This window comes from Daphnia magna, linkage group LG3, assembly GCF_020631705.1.
Source record: "Daphnia magna isolate NIES linkage group LG3, ASM2063170v1.1, whole genome shotgun sequence".
NCBI classification, from domain to species: domain Eukaryota; kingdom Metazoa; phylum Arthropoda; class Branchiopoda; order Diplostraca; family Daphniidae; genus Daphnia; species Daphnia magna.
In genome coordinates, this window is record NC_059184.1 from 12,782,152 (window position 1) to 12,806,312 (window position 24,161).

Sequence of the window (24,161 nt, forward strand, 5' to 3'; positions counted from 1 at the left end):
GAATTCATGTATTTTAAGCAAAATTTGAAATTTGGCCAAAAATGAAAAAGTGGGAAGGGTATAGCCTTCCCACTTTTGTCAAAATCTACCAAAAACGACATCTCTTGAAATTCTCCAAAAATCACACGGAATAATCGAAATTGAACGCTGATTTCGATTTAGTTATTGGTTTTCTCGTTAAACCAGCCGTTTCAAAAATTAACGAAACAGTGCTGTTAGCGCAACAACTTAATTTAGGGTTTTTAAGGATTAAATCAAAAATTATAAGACCAATAGGAAAATAAACCTGATTTTCGTGATTTTCATTCAATTTTAATTCAAATTCATGTATTTTAAGCAAAATTTGAAACTTGCCCAAAAATGAAAAAGGGGAAAGGAAAAACCCCCCCCCCTTTAAAAAAAAAAAAAAAAAAAAACATCTCTTGAAATTCTCCAAAAACAACCGGAATAATCGAAATTGAACGCTGATTTCGATTTAGTTATTGGTTTTCTCGTTAAACCAGCCGTTTCAAAAATTAACGAAACAGTGCTGTTAGCACAACAACTTAATTTAGGGTTTTAAGGATTAAATCAAAAACTATAAGACCAATAGGAAAATAAACCTGATTTTCGTGATTTTCATTCCATTTTGATTCGAATTCATGTATTTTAAGTAAAATTTGAAATTTGGCCAAAAATGAAAAAGTGGGAAGGGTATAGCCTTCCCACTTTTGTCAAAATCTACCAAAAACGACATCTCTTGAAATTCTCCAAAAATCACACGGAATAATCGAAATTGAACGCTGATTTCGATTTAGTTATTGGTTTTCTCGTTAAACCAGCCGTTTAAAAAATTAACGAAACAGTGCTGTTAGCGCAACAACTTAATTTAGGGTTTTTAAGGATTAAATCAAAAACTATAAGACCAATAGGAAAATAAACCTGATTTTCGTGATTTTCATTCAATTTTAATTCGAATTCATGTATTTTAAGCAAAATTTGAAATTTGGCCAAAAAGGAAAAAGGGGGAGGGAAAACCTTCCCACTTTTGTCAAAATCTACCAAAAACGACATCTCTTGAAATTCTCCAAAAATCACACGGAATAATCGAAATTGAACGCTGATTTCGATTTAGTTATTGGTTTTCTCGTTAAACCAGCCGTTTCAAAAATTAACGAAACAGTGCTGTTAGCGCAACAACTTAATTTAGGGTTTTTAAGGATTAAATCAAAACTATAAGACCAATAGGAAAATAAACCTGATTTTCGTGATTTTCATTCCATTTTGATTCGAATTCATGTATTTTAAGTAAAATTTGAAATTTGGCCAAAAATGAAAAAGTGGGAAGGGTATAGCCTTCCCACTTTTGTCAAAATCTACCAAAAACGACATCTCTTGAAATTCTCAAAAAACCACCGGAATAATCGAAATTGAACGCTGATTTCGATTTAGTTATTGGTTTTCCCTTTTAAACCAGCCGTTTAAAAAATAAACGAAACAGTGCTGTTAGCGCAACAACTTAATTTAGGGTTTTAAGTAAGGATTAAATCAAAAACTATAAGACCAATAGGAAAATAAACCTGATTTTCGTGATTTTCATTCAATTTTAATTCGAATTCATGTATTTTAAGCAAAATTTGAAATTTGGCCAAAAAAAAAAAAGGGGGAAAGGAAAACCTTCCCACTTTTGTCAAAATCTACCAAAAACGACATCTCTTGAAATTCTCAAAAAATCACACGGAATAATCGAAATTGAACGCTGATTTCGATTTAGTTATTGGTTTTCTCGTTAAACCAGCCGTTTAAAAAATTAACGAAACAGTGCTGTTAGCGCAACAACTTAATTTAGGGTTTTTAAGGATTAAATCAAAAACTATAAGACCAATAGGAAAATAAACCTGATTTTCGTGATTTTCATTCAATTTTAATTCGAATTCATGTATTTTAAGCAAAATTTGAAATTTGGCCAAAAATGAAAAAGTGGGAAGGGTATAGCCTTCCCACTTTTGTCAAAATCTACCAAAAACGACATCTCTTGAAATTCTCCAAAAATCACACGGAATAATCGAAATTGAACGCTGATTTCGATTTAGTTATTGGTTTTCTCGTTAAACCAGCCGTTTAAAAAATTAACGAAACAGTGCTGTTAGCGCAACAACTTAATTTAGGGTTTTTAAGGATTAAATCAAAAACTATAAGACCAATAGGAAAATAAACCTGATTTTCGTGATTTTCATTCAATTTTAATTCGAATTCATGTATTTTAAGCAAAATTTGAAATTTGGCCAAAAATGAAAAAGTGGGAAGGGTATAGCCTTCCCACTTTTGTCAAAATCTACCAAAAACGACATCTCTTGAAATTCTCCAAAAATCACACGGAATAATCGAAATTGAACGCTGATTTCGATTTAGTTATTGGTTTTCTCGTTAAACCAGCCGTTTAAAAAATTAACGAAACAGTGCTGTTAGCGCAACAACTTAATTTAGGGTTTTTAAGGATTAAATCAAAAACTATAAGACCAATAGGAAAATAAACCTGATTTTCGTGATTTTCATTCCATTTTGATTCGTATTCATGTATTTTAAGCAAAATTTGAAATTTGGCCAAAAGGAAAAAAAGTGGGAAGGGTATAGCCTTCCCACTTTTGTCAAAATCTACCAAAAACGACATCTCTTGAAATTCTCCAAAAATCACACGGAATAATCGAAATTGAACGCTGATTTCGATTTAATTATTGGTTTTCTCGTTAAACCAGCCGTTTCAAAAATTAACGAAACAGTGCTGTTAGCGCAACAACTTAATTTAGGGTTTTTAAGGATTAAATCAAAAACTATAAGACCAATAGGAAAATAAACCTGATTTTCGTGATTTTCATTCCATTTTGATTCGAATTCATGTATTTTAAGCAAAATTTGAAATTTGGCCAAAAAGGAAAAAGTGGGAAGGGTATAGCCTTCCCACTTTTGTCAAAATCTACCAAAAACGACATCCTTTGAAATTCTCCAAAAATCACACGGAATAATCGAAATTGAACGCTGATTTCGATTTAATTATTGGTTTTCTCGTTAAACCAGCCGTTTCAAAAATAGAGTTGGCTAACGTCCGAAGTTGCCAGTTCGATTAATTGTGAAAAAAAAATTGGACACAAACTAGTAACAGTTTTTGCATGGCGGCTTACGGAGTTTCGCCCGTTGTAGTTTTAGTTTTAATTTTTTCCATTGAAATTATCTTTCTTTCCATTCATAATTGGATCATGAAATTCCTTCGTTATCAGGTAATCTTGTAATTTTTATTTGACCTCGATATAGACTGTACTTTATTTATTATTAATTTTTTTGTAGACGTGTTTACTTTCTGTAGCAGACAAAAACTGGCGGGCTCCCTTATCAGCCCGCCAGTTTCCTCTACAACATCCATTTTTGTCTGCTACAGAAAGTAAACACGTCTACAAAAAATTAATATTAAATAAAGTACAGTCTATATCGAGGTCAAATAAAAATTAAAAGATTACCTGATAACGAAGGAATTTCGTGATCCAATTATGAATGGAAAGAAAGATAATTTCAATGGAAAAAATTAAAACTAAAAACTGTACAAGGTACTATATAGTTTGTGTCCAATTTTTTTGTTCAAAATTAATCGAACTGGCAACTTCGGACGTTAGCCAACTCTATTAACGAAACAGTGCGGTTAGCGCAACAACTTAATTTAGGGTGTTTAAGGATTTAATCAAAAACTATAAGACCAATAGGAAAATAAACCTGATTTTCGTGATTTTCATTCAATTTTAATTCGAATTCATGTATTTTAAGCAAAATTTGAAATTTGGCCAAAAATGAAAAAGTGGGAAGGGTATAGCCTTCCCTTTTTTGTCAAAATCAACCAAAAACGACATCTCTTGAAATTCTCCAAAAATCACACGGAATAATCGAAATTGAACGCTGATTTCGATTTAGTCATTGGTTTTCTCTTTAGACTAGCCGTTTAAAGAATTAACGAAAACAGTTCTGTTAGCGCACCAACTTCATTTATGGTTTTTAACATGTAAATGAAAAACTATAAGACCAATAGGAAAATAAACCTGATTTCCGTGATTTTTATTCAATTTTGATTCGAATTCAAGTATTTTAAGCAAAATTTGAAATTTTGCCAAAAATGAAAAAGTGGGAAGGGTATAGCCTTTCCACTTTTGTCAAAATCGGCCAAAAATGACATCTCTTGAAATTCTCCAAAAATCAGACGGTATAATCGAAATCGGCCTAACAATCGATCGATAAATTCAATATGTTGTAGACTCCTCCTCCCTTGAAGGCGTCGTCTATCGAAATCGCTACATGGCAGTACAAGGTTTTTTATTTATTTGCTAAATAAACGGACAACTATCGAAAAAGAGTTGTCTATTAAAAAGTGGATCAAACGGCGTTCCGTAGTTGCCCCTTTTTATGTTGACGACCATGATCGAAACAATGGAGCTCACACGGCCTGTGAAAAAACCTGTCCGTTGCCGGGCGACGCACAAAGCCTCGCCTTGAAAAATAACTTCGCGGCCTGATTTTTCCCTATCTTCATGACCGACGCGCCATCTCTCTGAAAAAAAATCTCCAGAAATGTCGAGTCGCTCTTAGATTGCTCCGCATTCCTTTATTGTTGAGCCGATAATTGACAGGACCCCTCCGTTAATCTCCGCGTTATCTCCTCTACAACACGACGTCAAGTTTTGCGACGCAGCATCTAAAATAAGAAAACGTATGAAGGATACGTACGAGACCCTGAAATCGACTCGAGTTGGCTGACTAAACTGCTCCACACTCCTTCGTCGTTCAGCCGATAAAAACGGGGACTCGACCGGGAGCTGCTGCGTTATTTCCTCTACAAATGGAGACCAATCTCAGCGGCACAGCATCTAAAAAAAAAACGAACGAAAGATTAGTGCGGACACCCCTGAAATCGCCGCGCCATCAGCGCCATCTCTGGGGTAAAGTCTCAGAAAAAGTGTCGGTCGATCCACCAGTCGTTGTAGAAGGGTAAGGGTGCCTGTATCAGGGGGTTGGGAAATGCGAGTTTTGATAGAATCCCTATCGGGAAATTACACGTTTCATAAAGAAAAAAACTAGGGGCCCTCACTCCGTTCAGGAAGTTCCCGATAGGGTACAGCCTGGACGCCAATTCGCCACACAGAAACCCGGAAACCATTTGCTCTTCCGGAAAAACTGACGACTGAGGCTGTGAGTAATCAAGTAGAGCAAGTTAGTTATATCGATGGGCAAACAGTTTGTTTAAGAAACGTTCAAACTGGACGAACTAGTTTCCCGATAGGGATTCTATCAAAACTCGCATTTCCCAACCCCTGATACAGGCACCCTTCCCTTTTTCAACGACCGGTGGATCGACCGACACTTTTTCTGAGACTTTACCCCAGAGTGATGGCGCGGATTTCAGGCGTTTCGTTTTTTTTTTGATGTCTGTGCCAATTTGGTCTCCTTTTGTAGAGGAAATAAGCGCAGCAGCTCCCGGTAGTCCCCGTTTTTTTCGGCTGAATGGAAAGGTGGCGGAGCAGTTTAGTCGGCCCATTCGAGTCGATTTCAGGGTCTCGTACGTATCTTTTATACGTTTTTTTTTTTATTTTAGATGCTGTGGCGCAAAACTTGACGTCATGTTGTAGAGGAGATAACGCGGAGATTAACGAAGGGGTCGTGTCAATTATCGGCTCAACGATAAAGGAACACGGAGCAATCTAAGAGCGACTCGAAGTTTTGGGAGATTTTTTTTTAAGAGATGGCGCGTCGGTCATGAAGATAGGGAAAAAATCAGGCCGCGAAGTGTTTTAAGGGGTTGTCGCCTGGCAACGGACTGGTTTTTCACAGGCCGTGTGAGGCTTTCAACATGGTCGCACTACATATGTATTAAGGTAACACCTATTGCACCTCACACAGCGTTGCCAAACTATATCAATTTTTCATTTTTTTATTTTTTATTTTTCCCCCCCCCTAATCAGGGGGGAACCCTCATGCAGGGTTCTATGACTCTGATTAACTATGATTAAGATACTTATTATAATTTAAAATCCGAATGGAGCTTCTTTCTTTTTTATTTGTTTGTTTCCCAAAGGTAATTTACTACCGCTAGATGACGTTTAACTTGACACTAGTTCGTCCAGTTTGAACGTTTCTTAAACAAACTGTTTGCCCATCGATATAACTAACTTGCTCTCCTTGATTACTCACAGCCTCAGTCGTCAGTTTTTCCGGAAGAGCAAATGGTTTCCGGGTTTCTGTGTGGCGAATTGGCGTCCAGGCTGTACCCTATCGGGAACTTCCTGAACGGAGTGAGGGCCCCTAGTGTCAAGTTAAACGTCATCTAGCGGTAGTAAATTAACTTTGGGAAACAAACAAATGAAAAAGAAAGAAGCTCCATTCGGATTTTAAATTATAATAAGTATCTTAATCAGAGTTAAGGGAGTAGGGGGGAAAAAAATAAAAAATAAAATAAATGAAAAATTTATATAGTTTGGCAACGCTGTGTGAGGTGCAATAGGTGTTACCTTAATACATATGTAGTGCGACCATGTTGACAGCCTCACACGGCCTGTGGTGGAAAAACCAGTCCGTTGCCAGGCGACGCTCAAAGCCCCGCCTTGAAAACAACTTCGCGGCCTTATTTTTCCCTATCTTCATAACCGACGCGCCATCTCTCTGAAAAAAAATCTCCCAAAACTTCGAGTCGCTCTTAGATTGCTCCGTGTTCCTTTATCGTTGAGCCGATAATTCACATGACCCCTTCGTTAATCTCCGCGTTATCTCCTGTACAACATGACGTCAAGTTTTGCGCCACAGCATCTAAAATAAGAAAACGTATAAAAGATACGTACGAGACCCTGAAATCGACTCGAATGGGCCGACTAAACTGCTCCGCACTCCTTTGCCATTCAGCCGATAAAAACGGGGACTCGACCGGGAGCTGCTGCGTTATTTCCTCTACAAAAGGAGACCAATCTCAGCGGCACAGCATCTAAAATAAAAAAACGAACGAAAGATTAGTGTAGACACCCCTGAAATCGCCGCGCCATCAGCGCCATCTCTGGGGTAAAGTCTCAGAAAAAGTGTCGGTCGATCCACCGGTCGTTGTAGAAGGGTAGGGGTGCCTGTATCAGGGGGCTGGGAAATGCGAGTTTTGATAGAATCCCTATCGGGAAATTTTTTATTTTTTTCGTGAAAAGAGCCCACCCGACAAGCTTTAACACGGCGAGATAGGGAAAGAATCCCGTCCTTAAGTTATAGTAATTAATAATGGAATGGAAGGAATAATTAATGGAAGGACAACATGTTGGCACGCCAGCATGTTCAACAGTTTTCTGCGGTTGTTTCAAAAACTATAAGCTCAACGTGAAAGTAAATTCGATTTTGGTGATTGCCCTATAATTCTAAATCAAAGTCATTTATTTTAAACTAGATCTAGAATTTAGTTAAAAATGAAAAAGTGAAAAGTGCCTTCTCAATTTTTGTCAAAATCTTCAAAAAACGAAAACTTTTGGAGTTCGTTAAATTAAGTTATAATTAAAATTGAACGCTGATTCCATCAGACGTATTAGTTTCCCCGTTAGTTATGCAATTTTTCAATAAAACGCTACAATAGTGTTTGTATAATTATCTATTTACATTTAGTATTTTTGAAAGCAAACAGAAATTTGTAGCTTTGAATGGAAATTCTCTTCTAGATTTCCCTAAATAGGATTTCGATTCTTCCGCGATATTATGCCTTTCACTGCCAGCATATGATTATCTATTTCAGTCGAATACAATAAATACACCCCAAAACACAAATAAAAGAATAGAAGAAAAAAGCGAGTTATTCGCCATTTTATTTATTTGGTAGAATGAGACTGAGAAATTTTCCTTAACAGGATAATAAAGATAAAAGTGGTAATTTAGGATGAAAACCACCAATGATAGTCCAGAAAACCAAAGCTTCTCATTCTTTCTGAGGGCAAGGTGTCATACGTAGGTAGTCTTTTCCGGAAGGCATTGCATGCTTTTCCACTCCTTTAGGGAACAATGCTTCTAGCTCGTCGTCTTTCACTGTTGGCAATACCATGCAGTACGTTCCATGCTATTTAAATTTTTAGATTTAAGACAACTGAATTTTCCAGGAAATACAATTTAATTTTACATACTTGCCAGTCCGCCGGGGTAGCAACTCTATATCTGGCCGTTAGCTGCACGGAGTCGATTGCTCGTAAGATTTCACTTCAAGAAAATACCCAAGTTATTTTAAAACTTGCATCCAAATGTAAGGATAGAAAAATTGTGCAGATTTACTCAAAATTGCGTCCTGTTGTTGCTGGGTAAAGCAGTGACAGCTTCAGTTTCTTGTCTGGCCCAATAAAGAATACTGCTCGGCAAGTTAAGGGCATTCCAGCAGCATCCTTCTCTTCAGGATCAATCATTCCAAGTTGAAGAGCTAGTTCCCTTTTCTCATCAGCTATAATTGGGTAAGAGAATTTTTCTATTTTGGAATATGCTTTGATATCTTCAATCCACTTTCGATGGCTATCAACTCCATCGCAGGAGAGTGCTATCAGCTTAACATTTTTTTCCTCAAATTTCCCCTGAAGCTGAGCAACTCTACCGAGTTCTGTGGTACACACAGGTGTAAAATCAGCAGGGTGGGAAAAAAAGAGTCCCCAGCTATTTAAAGAAATGTTATCTTTTGTAAATATGATAAGGTTGAATTTATATTATGTGTTTACGAATCTCCTAGCCATTCATGGAACTGAATCGGTCCTCGAGAGGTTTCGGCCTTAAAGTCAGGGAAAACGTCACCCAGCTTAATCATCTTTTAACAAACAACAGGCTAACGAGGTTTTTTTCTTATTCCTAGACAAGTTTTAAAGCGAAAACAAATAATAAATGTTTTATACTTATATTTCTTTTACGTACTTGGCTATCAGGCGATTTCTGGAGAAAAAATTAAAGGCGAACAACGTTGTTACTGCGTATAACAAGAAACAACTAACGTCTGATGGAAGTAATGAACAATTAGAAACAGTGACTTTTGCTACATATTTGACTTGGTACTAATGAATTTGCAAGGTTGCCTTTATCATTTTCAGCTTTAATAAAGTTATTCTTTTTCAGTACGAATTTGATCCGATTTTTCAAATCCTTTTACCGTATTATTTTTGCTTTCTTAATCAACAGCATGACGTGGAATATGGTAATTCAAAATTCGAAAGAAATCGATTTCGTTTTTGTTTTATAATGTTTGATAAAATACCAAAATGGTATTTTATGGGAAGAAGTAGTAAGAACAATGAATCGCTTTCCAAAAATTCTACATAAAACAATAGAGATTTGGCTCTTTTTATATAGTTTTTACAATGAAAGGGAAACAATAGAGTTGGCTAACGTCCGAAGTTGCCAGTTCGATCAGTAATGTTTAAAAAAAAAGTAAATTTTCATTTTTGATAATTGGATCACGAAATTCCTTCTATCAGGTAATCTTGTAATTTTTTTTCGTATATAGACTGTATTTTATTATTATATTTTTTGTAGACGTGTTTTTTAGCAGACAAAAATGGATGTTGTAGAGGAAACTGGCGGGCTGATAAGGGAGCCCGCCAGTTTTTTTTTCTTAAAAAAAGTAAACACGTCTACAAAAAATTAATAATAAATAAAGTACAGTCTATATCGAGGTCAAATAAAAATTACAAGATTACCTGATAACGAAGGAATTTCGTGATCCAATTATGAATGGAACGGAAGATAATTTCAATGGAAAAAATTAAAACTAAAACTAATTAGTTCGTGTCCAATTTTATTGTACTAGTTATTGGCAGAACAGAATTAAACAGGGACAATGGCAATATTATATAAAGTAAACTGGCTGTAGGCCTTGATTCTTGGCTTTGTTGATTAGTTCACTGGTAAACCGCAATACAAAGTGTAAACTCAAAGGCAGAGCTACGAGACCGACGAGGTACAGGAAGTACCAGTACGGTGGGGTAGAACCGATTGGACAGATCCAAATTCCGCGCCGATATCCATCCCTCCAATGGTGTGTCCAGATTGCAGTTGTTATTATCAAAGATAGTTTCAGATAAGGGATTGAATGCATTTTGATAGAAAGCAATGCTAACAGAACAGCAATAGCTGAAAATACAGTTGTGCAATGCAAAAATGGTCTGTGAGGCAATGTAGTGGCTACCTGTAAAGAAACTGGTTTAGTAAAATGTATTTCTGTTTTGTATTTTTATATTTACTTGGAGATTCATGGTCCCTACTGCTATAAAATGATCTATATCAATTAAGGAAGCAAGCAGGCCACACATAAAAACAGCAAACAAATGGGTCCTTTTGTAAATGGATAAGTTTCCCACATAATTCCATGAAAGTGATGCTATTATGAAATGAGTTGCACTATCAATAAAGCACTTTAAAATTAAGGATTTGTAGGGGAATATGTAATCAATAACTTTGTCGCCAGTTAAAGCTATGGCAGGTATTAAGAAAAGGTTTATGGTGCTTTTAATGTCTAGTTTTGTTTTGAGATAATCCAACGACCATAGTTTCCACATCCTTTTAGTCTCTTAGTTAGTACACTTCGAGATTCGCGATATATCGGTACAATTAGTTCAACACGTTTTTCACATGATGTTCAAGGCAATAATGTAAGACAAATAATAAGGCCTACCACACACACAGTGCAACAGTAATTTGAACATATATAGATAACTATGGAGATTTTAAGGCACAATCAGATCATGACTGATTATTAATGTTTGTTGATTACCATATTTCGTTTCTTCTGATTTATTTATTTTTATTTTTATTTATTTTTATATATATATTTTTTTTTTTAGTTTTGTTTATTTGTCTGCCTCTACGGAGGTTGCCATACTTCACTCTGGGAGTTCTAAAAATTTTTAAGTGAATTTACTTTGTTGAACTAGAATTGACTTAATTATAAATATTAGGCGAACGTAACTAAAAAACTCAAAAGTTAAAATCTCCATATACAACTAGACAGTGCCTGATTAGGAAAGGAAAAAAAGTAAAACCCGTTAAGCACATGTCGTGTTGTTTTAAAGTTTTGCAACATTGCAACGATAGCTTCTCTGAAAAGAAAATCTTCGTCGTAAGTGGTGTTGAGAACAAACAAACTTGAATACAAATTGAAATAACGCTCTTTTGAAGAATGGTAAGTTGGTATCATACTAAAATGTGTGGCTTTTCTGAGATTGTGCTTTGGCTGGATTTGATGGGTTTTTTCTTTTAACCCCATAATTTTAGTCCCATACCATCTTACTAGTCCAGCCCGGACCCAAGCCTGAAACGAGAACCTATTCAGATTACGAATCAGTAAACGAGTGTATGGAAGGAGTTTGTAAAATCTACGAAGAGCATTTGAAAAGATTGAATCCAAATACTCCGAGCATCACGTATGATATCAGCCAGCTGTTTGACTTTATTGATCAGTTGACCGATCTCTCCTGCTTAGTGTAAGGGCATTAATGTTTACTCATGAATTTTTTTTTTAAGCTAACAATTTCTTTTTATTTGTTTCTGTATGATTTTTTTTTTAGTTTTTTCTTTTTTAAATATGACATAATTGAAATTCAGTAGTCCACTTTGATAGATGTAATGAACATGTTTTATAATTTCTGGTTTTGTTTTCATAGATACCAAAAAATCAGCAATACTTATGCTCCATACAATAAAGATTGGATCAAAGAAAAAATCTACATTTTGCTGAGACGTCAAGCAGCAAAAGCTCCATAAATGGAAATTTCATTTACCATTTCGTTCATAATTTGTGTTTTTCTTTTCATCCTGAAACTATGACGTTTAATAAAATGTGTCTTTGACAGACAAAACCATCAATCTTAGATTGTGTAAATGTGGCAATTGATTCCAGACCATCCAAAATTCTTAAATACTTTATAGGTAAGATTCATATTTCAGCATTACATCATCAATAACTTCGTTTCCCTAAACTGGGTTTTTTTCATCGTATTTTTTTGTGGCATAATAAACTCTTAATTGTTTCACGATTGATATATAGAGATTTTAGATATATTTTATTCTAGATATTGTTTTCGTAATGAATTAAAACGCCCGGCATGGGGGACGCCATCTGGTTAGCTGGTGAAAATGCGTTAAAAACAGCTGATCCTGTCGGCAGTGGTAAGTTTTGTTGTGCAGCCAGCATGTGAATGCTATTTACACAATTATAAAATTTGTTATTTCTTTCATCACCGAAAGCACAAAAGAGATGGAAAGATTTATCTCTACGAAGGCGCTGAGCTTATTTCAGAGTAATCGTTTTGTGTCAACAGTTTCAAAGCCTGTTATCACAATTCCATTGAAATGGCAAAATAAATTGACCAGAGATCTGAACCAAAAGCAAGAACAGGATAGGTTAAAGGCATCCCTTCAAGGCAATACTAAGGTTGGCAAACAACTTCTTTAATTTTGAGTTTGTGGTTTTAACATGGTAGCATTTCCCTCTCAGGTATGCATTGTTTCCTGCAAGAATACAAAATTGAACCATTACTCAGGGCAATCTTATGGGTATATATATGTTTCCTGTGTTGATAGAATGCATTAACTTCCAGAATCTTTATGCATAGAAAATTTGACAAAGTTCCTTTGGCATCAAGAAGTTGGGGTCATCGGGAAGCGAATGGAGATTACTTTGCCATCAACAGTCAAGGACCAAACCCTTCCATACTACGAAATGAAGATTGTGAATTTAGCTTGCTGGATTTAAGTGAACCTTTAACTAAAAATCTTACTGCTATGGGATGTATTAAGCCTACCCTTATCCAAAAACTTGCAACAAAAGCAGTTCTCAGAGGGGAAAACTCTCTTATAGCTGCTGAAACAGGCAGTGGAAAGACAATAAGTTATCTAGCCCCAATCATTCAAAAAATAATCGATTATAAAAGTTCGAATAGCGTTGCTAATGAGCCATTAGACCAATCGCTAAATGCACCTTTAGCGCTTGTAATTACCCCTGGCCGCGAACTATGCGAACAGATAAGTAATGTTGGCCAGTCCCTAATGGCAAATCTACCAATCAAATCACAATGCATCACTGGAGGACGATTAAAGAGAGACATGCTAAATGCCGATTACCAGGAAGTTGACATACTGTTTGCCACGTTTGGTGCTATCAGCAAAATGACGACCAACCGCATTTTTCGCCTGGACCAGCTGAAACATCTTGTGCTGGACGAAGCCGATACTCTGCTCGATGATTCATTTAACGAAAAACTTACTTACTTTCTGCGTAAATTACCTCTCCAATCTACACGCCATAATGAGATCATTCAAGGTGTACAGACGATAATGGTGAGCGCTACGATACCTCGCAGCGCTGAAGAAATTCTGTCGCAGGTCATTCCATATGGCAGTTTTACCAAACTTACTACCCAAAATCTTCACCGTCTCCAACCCCACGTTCCTCAAAAATTCATCCGGCTTTCCCATCTTGACAAGCCGACTCGCCTTTTGGAGTTGGTCAAGAAAGACGTTTCTCGTAAACTGCCAGTAATCGTCTTCAGCAACAGATCCGATCGTTGTGATTGGGTGTCAATGTTCCTGAATGAAAACGGCGTTTCTTGCGTAAACCTCAACGGCAACATGCCCGAACATCTCCGGAATGGTCGTTTCGAGGAATTTCGTTCTGGTCGACAGTTGGTGCTCAGCTGTACGGACGTCGTTTCGCGTGGTCTAGACACAACGAGTGTCCATCAAGTCATCAATTACGATGTTCCAACAAACATCAGCGACTATATTCATCGATGTGGCCGGATCGGACGTGTAGGTCATCAGGTCACCGGAATTATCACCACCTTCGTGTGCCACCCGACGGAAGCGGATCTCGTACAGAAAATAGAATATGCAGCCCGCAGAACCCATAATGACGAATTGCCAAACGTCAACGCTAATATTAAGCGCCTAATCACCAACCAAATGTTGAAAAAACACGAACAGAGAGTTTTGTTGAATTGATTAAACGTGTTACAGTAGAACTGAACTCTATAAATAAATCGTGATTTTTTTGTAGTTCTCCGTTTCCTGTTGTATTTTGATCCATTAAGTTTGGTGCAAAGATCTTCGATAGATGGCCTCCCAATCTGTTTTACACGGTCCAAAGTCTTCTGCTGAGTACCGGCCGTCTCACATGTGCAACAGTCTAGTCTTTAAGGGCGTATCAGTTGTTTCGCGCTTTGTTAAATTTCACAGTACGTCATTGGATTGTCTTAACGCATTTTGTCTAACATTTTTTCATTCTTTTTCTACTTAGATGGCGAAAAAAATGATTGTTGATTGCGATGCTGGCATGGACGACGCCAGTGCTTTATTTTTAGCAGCCAAAGCTCACAAAGTCGGAGTTCTGGAGCTTGTTGCCATAACAACGACACACGGCAACACTACTCTGTAAAATAATAAAAAATTACCCATTACTTTGATTTTAACTACAGGAAATTTAACCATAATATTAATATTTCGGGACGCCACAGAAATAATGTTGTAAGGAATGTAGCAAGGACTCTAACAGCTGCCAACCTGAATCAAGTAAGAATGGTCGTTTCAAAAATTACATTTTTTTGAATGTCACATTTTCATGGTTGAATTCCAGATCCCAATTTATAGGGGCGCGCACACCTCCCTCGTCGAACCAGTTGTTATGGATGACCCCTTTCACGGAAGCGATGGATTCGGCGACAGCAATCACGACGAAGAGCCTGACTTGCGACACCTGCAACAAGAACACGCTGTAAACGCCCTTGTTCGTTTGGTCAAGGAAAATCCAGGTAAAGAGACGATTCGTCTGTACTTCCTTATCGAATAATTAAAAAAATTAATCATTTTTTTTTGCTTTACTCAGATGAGATTACCCTTGTAGCTTTGGGTCCACTAACGAATTTAGCATTAGCAATGCGTCTGGATGATCAGTTTGCATCCAATTTGAAGGAACTCTACATAATGGGTGGCAACGTCGAGGGTAATATACATTCATTTGAAATGCCGAATTTTAATGTCCTAAATGCCGATCTTAAATTACCAGGAATTGGTAACATCACCGTGTCGGCTGAATTCAATTTTCATTGTGACCCAGAGGCCGCCTACGTAGTCTTACAAAACATTAAATGCCCGACTTACATTGCCAGTTGGGAATTATGCCTACACAGGGCCAAACTCGATTGGGTACCTCTTTTTTTTTTGTTGAAATGAAATCATTTGCATTTTCGGTGTTTTAACTTTAATCGAATGTTTAGGATTGGAGGATCAAAAGTTATGGTGCAGTTGACAGTCCGCAATGTCGGCTAATGAACAAGATCGAAGCGCAGACGATAGCTCGAAAATATTTCGACACTTACATGTAAGTTAAAGCGAAAGGAACAACATCAACGTCTACGTTTCGAATACTAAATCATTTCCCTTCTTTGCTTGATTTTATTTTCAGAGTCTGTGACCAGTTGGCCGTGGCCGCTGCCATCGACCCCCGGTATGTGACACAGAAATCGCTGCATTACGCCACGGTCGAGTTGAGTGGCAACTTCACACGCGGGCAAATGGTGGTCGACTACGGCAAAAAGATAGTCGGCAAGACGCCCAACGTCTACTTGATAGATCGAGTGGACATCGAACTCTTCAAGAAAATGATGCTGTGGTCCCTGGACGCGCCTAGTGTCGATTACACGCCACCAACCGAGTGAACGATGTGCCCGTGTCTTCAACATTTAAAGTATATACGGATACACTATATATACTGTTGCAAATAAATGGGCATCAAACGGAATCGCCTTCTATCACTGTCCTCCGAAAAAAGGCATGGGGATGCGTGACTGGCGCGTTCGCCTTCAAAAACTCGGATCGAGTGACGAGCTTTGATTCGTCTGTCGCAACACGTTGGAAGTTTAAAAAAGTGGAAGGCTGCTGTTATTTAGTCTCTGTTAGTTTAACAGATTGCATTTTCCTCCGTACTCCTTAGAAATATATACAAGGATGAGGTTAACGTATAAATAAAATGTTGATGTGGCCTCGATTTCGCATCAATCCACGCTTGTGTGGGTTATACCTCCAGTCTTTGAAGATGTTGCGTTGGAGGGTGCCATAATAGCAATAGAGGTAATGATATAATATTAAAAATAAAAAGATACTACGGTACGTAAGGCATGACACAATAAAGATCTTTGTAACTAAGTCAGGCTAAGTCCCAAAAGGCAACTACTTTTAATTCAAATCATTCGAAAACTATATAAATTGTACGTAAAAACGAAGTAGATTTTCGTGATTCTCGTTACATTTAAAATCTAAAGCGTGTATTTTAAATTGTATCTAAATTTTAGCCAAAAATGGAAAAGTGGGAAGGCTATACCCTTCTCACTTTTGCCAAAATCCACCAAAAAGGACATCTCTTAGAATTTGACAAAAATCACACAGTATAATAAAAACTGAGCCCTGATTTCGATAAGCTAATTTATTTTCTCTTTAAACGAGCCATTTTAAAATTTTCCGGAAACAAAATGCTGTTAGGGCACCAATTTTATTATTTGGTTTTTTACTCTTTTTTCAAAAGCTATAAGCCCAATGAAAAAATAAACCTGATTTTCGTGATTTTCCTTTGATTCTGAATCGAAATCATCTATTTAAAATTATATTTAAAATTTAGCCAAAAATGGAAAAGTGGGAAGGCTATACCCTTCTCACTTTTGCCAAAATCCGCAAAAAATGACATCTCTTGGAATTCGATAAAAATCCCACGTTATACTCAAAATTGAACGCTGATTCCCGATAAGCTATTAGTTTTCCCGTTAATTGTGCAATTTTATTAAATTAAACGTAATCAAAGTAGTAAGTGCAAACACAACAATCAACGCAACACGACAATTCTAATTACTCAAAAACGATAATTTGCGCGTCAAAACAAACTCAATTTTCTTAATTTTCAATTTAATTTTGAATCTAGATCATGTATTTCGATAGCTAAATCTATGCTTTGGAAAAGAAAAACAAAAATTCGGGAAAATTCGGGCTTATTTTTCCGCCCGTTTTTTTCACGAAAAAATTGGACTTTTTGAAATTTTGGCTTGGAATTCGATTAAACATCATAAACTGTTAAAACCAAAGGCAAAACGCTGGTTCCAAATAAAAAACTAGTTTTCTCGTTAGTTATCCAGTTTTTGAATAAAAATTGGAATCATTGCCGATCATTGCGTCATCAATTGTTCTAAATTTGAATGCCTGGGACGTTTTCGTACCGATGAGAAGATATACAGTTTATACTCCACGATATGGCACAATAAAATAGACCCTCTAGTAAACGAAAGGGTTTGGGTATTAAAGTAGGTATTTTTTAAGACTCTTAGTCTTCGTGAAAATCAAGTCTTTAAAATTATTACCTGTCCACTATATATAGGAAACATTGTTAACAAGAGGGGGGCAAGTCCAGGTATATAGAGCTTCTTTTGATAGCGTGTTGCTCTTGATTGACTAATGGAATGCACTTGACAGAAAATGCCGGAGAAAGAAATGAGTGGTTTTTGAAGGGCAGAAAAGAAGGGGGAGATACACATAAAGCTGTATGTTAAAGTCCAAACAAATCAGCTTTTCTCTCTAAGATTATTGTAATCCGTTTTAGAAGGTTTTCTTTTCTTTTTTAGCTTTTTTCTTGGTGGATACAACAGCGTGTTTCCCTATACGCAGCAGTGGGAAAATAGGACCTTTTCAGTATACACGCACTGCTCCCATCGCTATGCATATGATAAGATCTCCATGGCAACTGGTTGGCTGGACATGGGCTGCAACGTAAGCCCCCCGAACTGTTGATTACATTTCCCAGGACGTTTGAGATTTTCCTTTTCTCTCGCGATATGTGTGTAAGGTCGTCAGCAGATGTAAACTCTATAAGCTGACTGAGCAATTTGTTGGAAGGAAATCCGATAGCTGATGTGCTAGCTTGGTTACACACAACAGTGCGGAGACATTCGTTCCAACGAACCTGTTGTATGTTACAGTTTGCTGTAAGGCATCTTTTGGTATAACTGCATTGTTGGAGCAGCAAACCGAGCGAGCACTTCCAGCGATGGATCATTTACGTAAATATAAGCCTAAACGCGTATCATGTGCAATATTTCCTACATATATACATAGAGATCGATATACTCTTTCACCAATCGGCTTGTACCAATATTGAACCGGCGAAAAGCCACAATTTCAGAAGCGACGTTGTCTTATTCCCTTGTTTGTCTTCTTTTCCCTTCTCCTATAAACACTGTATCCACACCCCAGCGACCCGAAACAGTGGGGGCAGCAGATAATAAATGTTTTATACCAGCCATAAGTCATTTTATGAAATACAGATTTATTTTTCTCTTGTTCGGAGACCTTTAAACAGTGTGGCATAGTCTACACGAACGAGAAATTGTTTAAAGGAATGTTTCCCGTGGATTGACAGTTGTGTCGCCTTGGAACGCGGAACGTGATGGATGTCACTTCGTTTCCTATACTTTTTTTTTGTTCTTTTTATTTATTGAGCCATTCTCTTTTTTCTTGTGTCTCCACCACGTCCTTTTCTTCATTTTTTGTGTGTGCTTTCCTTCCATCCAAGTGATCTGCTGTTCTGGATGCGAATAATAACGCGTTGGCTGTTGCGGACGTCAAGCAATAAATCGTTCGTGACAACAGCGGAAAACTCCCGCAACCATTAATATTTATCGGCGCCCCGTCTCCTGCATCCCCTGTCCGCAAAAAGGGTGCGTGGTGCTGTCTGAGAAACTAAAATAGATAAATATAGGAAGAGGAAGAAATGGATGGATGTAGTTGTGATTCCGGCCAAACTAAAAAAAAAAACAAGGAGGGATATAATAATTCTGCGGTTGGTGGCACGCGTTCATTCTTCCGGAACGCCGGAACGAAATGACTTACAAACGGGCGTCGCTGTTTGAAAAAAAAAAAAAAAATCGTGTGTTATCCTTTCATGAATAGACAGGCAACATCAGCAATCTCCGTTGGTCCTCAAAGAGTTTAGCTCCGGTCTCCTGTCAATAGATACAAGGCGTAATGATCTGATGACGAGCCATCGACCTGAAAAAAAAAAAAAGGATCATCGTCATTAATCAATGTCGAACATTCATCTTTTTGGCTCGTATATATGTGCACCCTTTATTTTCGTGTAGATTTATCGATTAGGTATGCCCCATCTGTGTGTATACGGTTGACGATCAACGTGTTAAAAAATGGGCTTTAAAACTGGCTGATTTAAATGATTCGAGATAGGATCAAAAGTATATAATACATGAATTTTAGAAATGAAACGTTTTCTTTTAGAGGTAATTACAACGGGCTTCCTCAAAACGTTTATGATGATGTGTAACGACCCTCACGATAGTAATGTGTGTATCACAAGATGCGACAGCAAACGGGGAGCAAATGACCTTTCATTAACCCTCTCGACATTCATCATCAACATGTTTGATATGGTCCCGGTCACAGGCCTCTTTGGCTGTAGGGCTCTTTGATGAATGTGAACTCATTACGGAAAGGTTTGCTTTGATATACGGATCGAATGAGAGGGGAATTAACAACAATTCCAAAGAAAAATGAAACTTCTGGGTAACAGATTGTTGAATAAAAGAGGAGTTTATCCAGCAATGGGAGAAAGACGGGATTTGGAAAAGGAAGAACGACGGACAACAAACGAATAGGTGCAGTAAGACAAATGAGAGGCCATTAAGCAAGGGCCCTAGAAAAAGAGCCGTGGCCCCGTGAATTATTCCGATGTCGCTTTCCTCATTTATATCTATGAAGTGCTTCTTTTTCTTTTCTTTTAAGAAAAAGAATTGAAGAAAAAGGAAAAATGGCCGTGCCGTTGAGGAATGCGACCTCGATGGAAAAATGCTGTTTTAAATGTTTATCAAATAAGAGGAAAACAATTCAAAAATATTATAGCGTCCGTGCACTTTGAATATTTTGCTCGAGAAACCAAAATCCAGGTCGATGTTTTCTATTGTTTTTACCGCTAGCGCCGTAATGCGTCAATTTAAATACCAAAATGCAAAATAAACGTGAGGGTTTCATTCAAGAAAATGGCCAACTATTGACACCATTCGCCCCATGAAAATCGACATGATTTGAATTTAGGAACACACTTGGTTTTACATTTTACATCGTTCTCCCTATGTGCAACTCGGCAACACCCGTGAAAATCAGTTCGCTTACGCACCGATGACGTCATAATCCGAAATAACAAGTTGTTTATTCACCTGCCACTTATAGATACCTGAGAAACGGCAAAGTTTACAAAGAAAGTACGAAATTCCATAATCGAAACGATCAAAACTCAAAAAGGAAGAGCTAACAGAATCGTAAATCACGTAGCCCTTTTTTCTTTCCCTTACGTGAAAGATGATACTTGCCCGTGACGACCATCAAGAGGAGGTGGAAGGTAGTACTGGAAAAAAAAAATCATTCATCAAGAGAGACGCCATTACTCTATCCATTAACGGTAAAATGATTTTTTTTTTTTTGAATTTTCCGATCCATAGTGGTGGTAGTATATACACATTAAATATAAAAATTTTTTTATTATTATATTTTTAGCTGATTTTTGGCTGGGCGTGATAAATCATCCCGTATAGTTGTGTGTGTGTGTTTTTTAGGGTGGAAAATTACACAGTTTGCTATGAGGGCTTGCAGCTGGTTAAGAGGGATCAGTATAGGAAAATTAAAAAAATATGGTGGGCGGGTATAAGGTGAAACACAACAAATGAAAAAAAAAATAATAATAAAATAAATTCGGGAAACGTACAGAGAGCACGAACTGACTCCCACACAGTTCAAAAGATGAACAAGAAGAAACCCTAGTAGAAACTAAAGAACCGCCATCTTAAAAATCGAAATCAAAAGGATGAACGGTAGTCAAGCCAAGTAAATAGGGCGTAAGTAAAAGCACATTAAAAGGGAAGAAGCCATATAGCTCTTGTTCCATTCTTAATGACATTTCAAAGTCCCAGTAGTGCATTTTCTTCCCGGCCTTGGCTGATTGAGGTCTTGACTTTTAGTGTTTTCGCCGCTGACACAGAAAAAAAGTTATGGCCGATCGATGAACGAAACCCACTAAACGGACCAGAGTTCAAGTCTGGGTCTATACGCATTCTTTTTTTAAGCTAATTCTTTGACACACGCCTTTCTTTATTTTTTAGTTATACTTGTCACATCCAAGGATGATTTTTAAACAGTTTATCCTTCAAAGAAACATCATCTTTACTCATGGGACGCCCATAATTCTCTGAACGACAGAAAAAAAGGGGGAAGTCTAAAGTTCGACCGGTCATCGGGCCGTCATCACCAAATCGCCGTTTGTGTTTGGCCCTTTTTTTTTTTCGTTTATATTCAGTGCGCAACCTTAGTAAAATATTAAAAAAAGTTTAAAGGCCTTTTTTTTTTCTTTTTATGTAACCCTATGAATAATTCAAATGATTGCACTCCCAAAAGACGCGTCAGGCCAATAGTTTGGTGTTGTAGTCTGGAGAGTGTCGTCGCTGTCGCTGACTGATGGCCCCATCGCCCTTGAACTTTTATTTCTTGTGAAGAATAACATCGGACAACCCCCTCCTCATTCTGAAACACATCCTCAAACAAATGGAATAGCAGGAAAAGAAAAAGAGATTGGACCAGATAAGAACGGTAGACGAAAAGCTCCTGGGGTTCTTCTAAGGAAAAAATAATCTATTCTATTACACCATGTCACCAAACTTCTTCTTTTTCTTCTTGTTCATCTGCTAGTCTTACGCGTGTATAAGTTGTTTTTTTAAATTTTATTTGGAGGCCTACATTATTTTGCAGCGAAAACTTTAGCGGCACTTTCTCCAGCACACAGCGATAATAAGAAAATGGCTTTTCTCTATAGCCAGCACGTCAACCGGTGCAAAAGAATATTTAGACGCGCAGACAGTATTATTATAGAGCCGAATAGAAGCAAACAAGCGAATCCATCATCGGTGCAAAGTATATATACATATATAACGTATATGGACGCATACACAATTCCTATTAGAGGTATAGGCTATACAGCACATGAATGCATTAAACAGGACAGGACACAGCCCAACACAAAAGCCACTTTTTATAGATGAAATATTTAATGAATAGGTTTCACTCTGTGTATATAGCGGCAGACCACTTGAAAAAAAAAAAAAAATGATCATTCAAAAATAAATTTTTTTCTTTTATTCACTAAAAAAAATAAGAAAAGGTATAACTGAATAGCGCGCGGTAGGCGTAACCGATGCGTGTTCTGTTGGGATTCTTTGGCATTTTTTTTTTTCGTTTAAAGCAAATGCCGAATGAATAGTTTGTTGGTCGCCGCGTCATGTGTGTGAAGCATCTTCTATGCAAAGAGTTCGTGACGGAGCGGGATTTCTTCTTCCAATTTTTTTTTTTTTCTTCCTGACATGACAGAAAACGTCAGGCCTTTTTATAAAAGCGGCGAAAAGTCCACACCACTAAAAAGCCATCACCATCAAACCACATACACATTTTTTTTTTCTTTTTGGCCGCAAGTTTTCTCTCATATTGAAAGGAGAAAATGGGGGGGTGCTGCTTTTTCCGACATCAAAGTTTCTTGGGCTAAAAAAGCCACGGGTGTCGTTGACAGGGCGAATTTTCTAGCAAATAGACGACTGCATTTATGTATTGTATATATAAGAAAAAAAGAGAGAGAGAGAGAGAAACATAAGTGATAGATCCGTAATGAGCCATGTTTATGAGACGTCGCAAACAGTCGCGGTTTGCCGAACAAAAAGAAAATAACCACAAGTTTGTTTTTTAAAATCATTAACGATCATCAACTTGGATGTTTTGAAAAACAACAATTTCGTGGAAAGGAAATGCTATTATAGCGGTCAAAACTATATATATATACCGAACGTTTTGGCCATTGTCCATGAGATGCACAGCACGCAGATTGGGCCGTAAGTGATGAAAGAAAGAAATGATAAAAAAAGAAGGGCAAGATAAAGAAAAAAAAAAAAAAAGGGAATGCTCATATCAGAATGTTTTCCTCTATGCGTTTTTGTGCCTCTTATATTCTCGTTTTTCTCATTGTTTCTTTGTTGTGATGAAAGAAAAAAGAAACCCGGAATTGTGTGTCCCGGAAGATACGGCCTTGTTTCAAGAGGAGGGCGTCTTGTGTTACTTGTTATATGTCTGGTTCTCTTTTCTATCGAGGACTCAGCCTCCATCATCTTATGAATTCAAAATATGACCTATACGACACCACTCGCTTATTGTTTCGGATGTTTCTTGCATATCCGGTTGCCACATCTCCCTTTGTTTCCACTCCTTTGGCGTGTGTTAATATATGGAAATCAATCGTTTCAGATTCGTTTGTTTCGTGTTGAAAGAGAGACAACAACACGAACAAAAAAAATTATTGAAAAAAGAAATGAATCCATTGAATTTTTTGTTTTCGATTGGGTGAATGTGTCGTTCAATATATCGACGCAACTGAGATGCTATTTAATCTTTTAGCCGTCGCTAGGACACAAAACATATTAAAAGATGCAATAGGAGAAAATAAGGAATTATGGTTGATATATATATATACGTGGCTTCAGATGTTACACACTCCACACAGCTTGAAGATGTTGATATTATTAAATACCCTCTTATCCAACTGTTGTTTTTTTCTTTCTTTCTTGCGCAGCAGATCCATTTCGTTGTTGCTGTCTCGAGAGCAATATGTGCTGTATAACAGCCTATTGCTTATATATATATATATATGTATAGAGAAATCCCGCGGCTAATATCTTTTATTTTATCCTTTGCGTCTGTAGGGAAAACAAAAAGGAAGAAATAATAAATCAAAAAAAAAGAAGAAGCATCAAAGGCAAATGGAAAATAGTCTGAAAAAAAAACAAAACAAGCAAACTATAAAGCATGGTGCACTTTCATTTGTGATGCTTTTTCTACGCCTGTGTTTTCAGTGTATAGGACTCGTGTTTTTATAAAGGGTATATATCTATATAGTAATGCGATTGCACCACCTTTGTGAAAGAAAACTCTATCATTACGGGGCTATTTTGTTGTTCCACATCTTTTTGAAAGTGAAGATTGAACATTTCAATCGACGAGTTTCCCTCCTGTCGGATGCTGACACATCCTCCCTA

At 37.1% G+C, this 24,161-nt stretch overlaps 5 protein-coding genes across 5 annotated transcripts; 3 read left to right on the forward strand and 2 right to left on the reverse strand.

Moving 5' to 3' along the window:
* Positions 1-7,808: 7,808 nt before the first annotated feature.
* Positions 7,809-9,347, reverse strand: LOC116918220 (peroxiredoxin-6). Its single transcript, XM_032923870.2, has 5 exons — positions 8,917-9,347; positions 8,727-8,853; positions 8,296-8,664; positions 8,151-8,223; positions 7,809-8,086 (listed from the first exon to the last, which is right to left on the reverse strand). The coding sequence occupies exons 2-5, from the start codon at positions 8,810-8,812 to the stop codon at positions 7,949-7,951; spliced, it is 666 nt and encodes a 221-aa protein (XP_032779761.1). The 5' UTR covers positions 8,813-8,853; positions 8,917-9,347; the 3' UTR covers positions 7,809-7,948.
* Positions 9,348-9,793: 446 nt separating this feature from the next.
* LOC123470539 (transmembrane protein 267-like) lies at positions 9,794-10,762 on the reverse strand. Its single transcript, XM_045170866.1, has 2 exons — positions 10,239-10,762; positions 9,794-10,183 (listed from the first exon to the last, which is right to left on the reverse strand). The coding sequence occupies exons 1-2, from the start codon at positions 10,551-10,553 to the stop codon at positions 9,845-9,847; spliced, it is 654 nt and encodes a 217-aa protein (XP_045026801.1). The 5' UTR covers positions 10,554-10,762; the 3' UTR covers positions 9,794-9,844.
* A 255-nt stretch (positions 10,763-11,017) lies between these two features.
* On the forward strand, positions 11,018-11,864 carry LOC116918221 (enhancer of rudimentary homolog). Its single transcript, XM_032923871.2, has 3 exons — positions 11,018-11,176; positions 11,269-11,477; positions 11,658-11,864. The coding sequence occupies exons 1-3, from the start codon at positions 11,174-11,176 to the stop codon at positions 11,755-11,757; spliced, it is 312 nt and encodes a 103-aa protein (XP_032779762.2). The 5' UTR covers positions 11,018-11,173; the 3' UTR covers positions 11,758-11,864.
* Positions 11,865-12,053: 189 nt separating this feature from the next.
* Positions 12,054-14,049, forward strand: LOC116918218 (probable ATP-dependent RNA helicase DDX28). The gene is made up of 4 exons (XM_032923868.2): positions 12,054-12,162; positions 12,241-12,427; positions 12,491-12,549; positions 12,609-14,049. Exons 2-4 carry the CDS (start codon positions 12,251-12,253, stop codon positions 13,993-13,995), a joined length of 1,623 nt encoding a protein of 540 aa, XP_032779759.2. The 5' UTR covers positions 12,054-12,162; positions 12,241-12,250; the 3' UTR covers positions 13,996-14,049.
* A 30-nt stretch (positions 14,050-14,079) lies between these two features.
* Positions 14,080-15,790, forward strand: LOC116918219 (inosine-uridine preferring nucleoside hydrolase). The gene is made up of 8 exons (XM_032923869.2): positions 14,080-14,228; positions 14,291-14,424; positions 14,508-14,562; positions 14,627-14,801; positions 14,876-14,992; positions 15,056-15,195; positions 15,267-15,370; positions 15,455-15,790. The coding sequence occupies exons 2-8, from the start codon at positions 14,291-14,293 to the stop codon at positions 15,705-15,707; spliced, it is 978 nt and encodes a 325-aa protein (XP_032779760.2). The 5' UTR covers positions 14,080-14,228; the 3' UTR covers positions 15,708-15,790.
* The last annotated feature ends 8,371 nt before the right edge of the window (positions 15,791-24,161 follow it).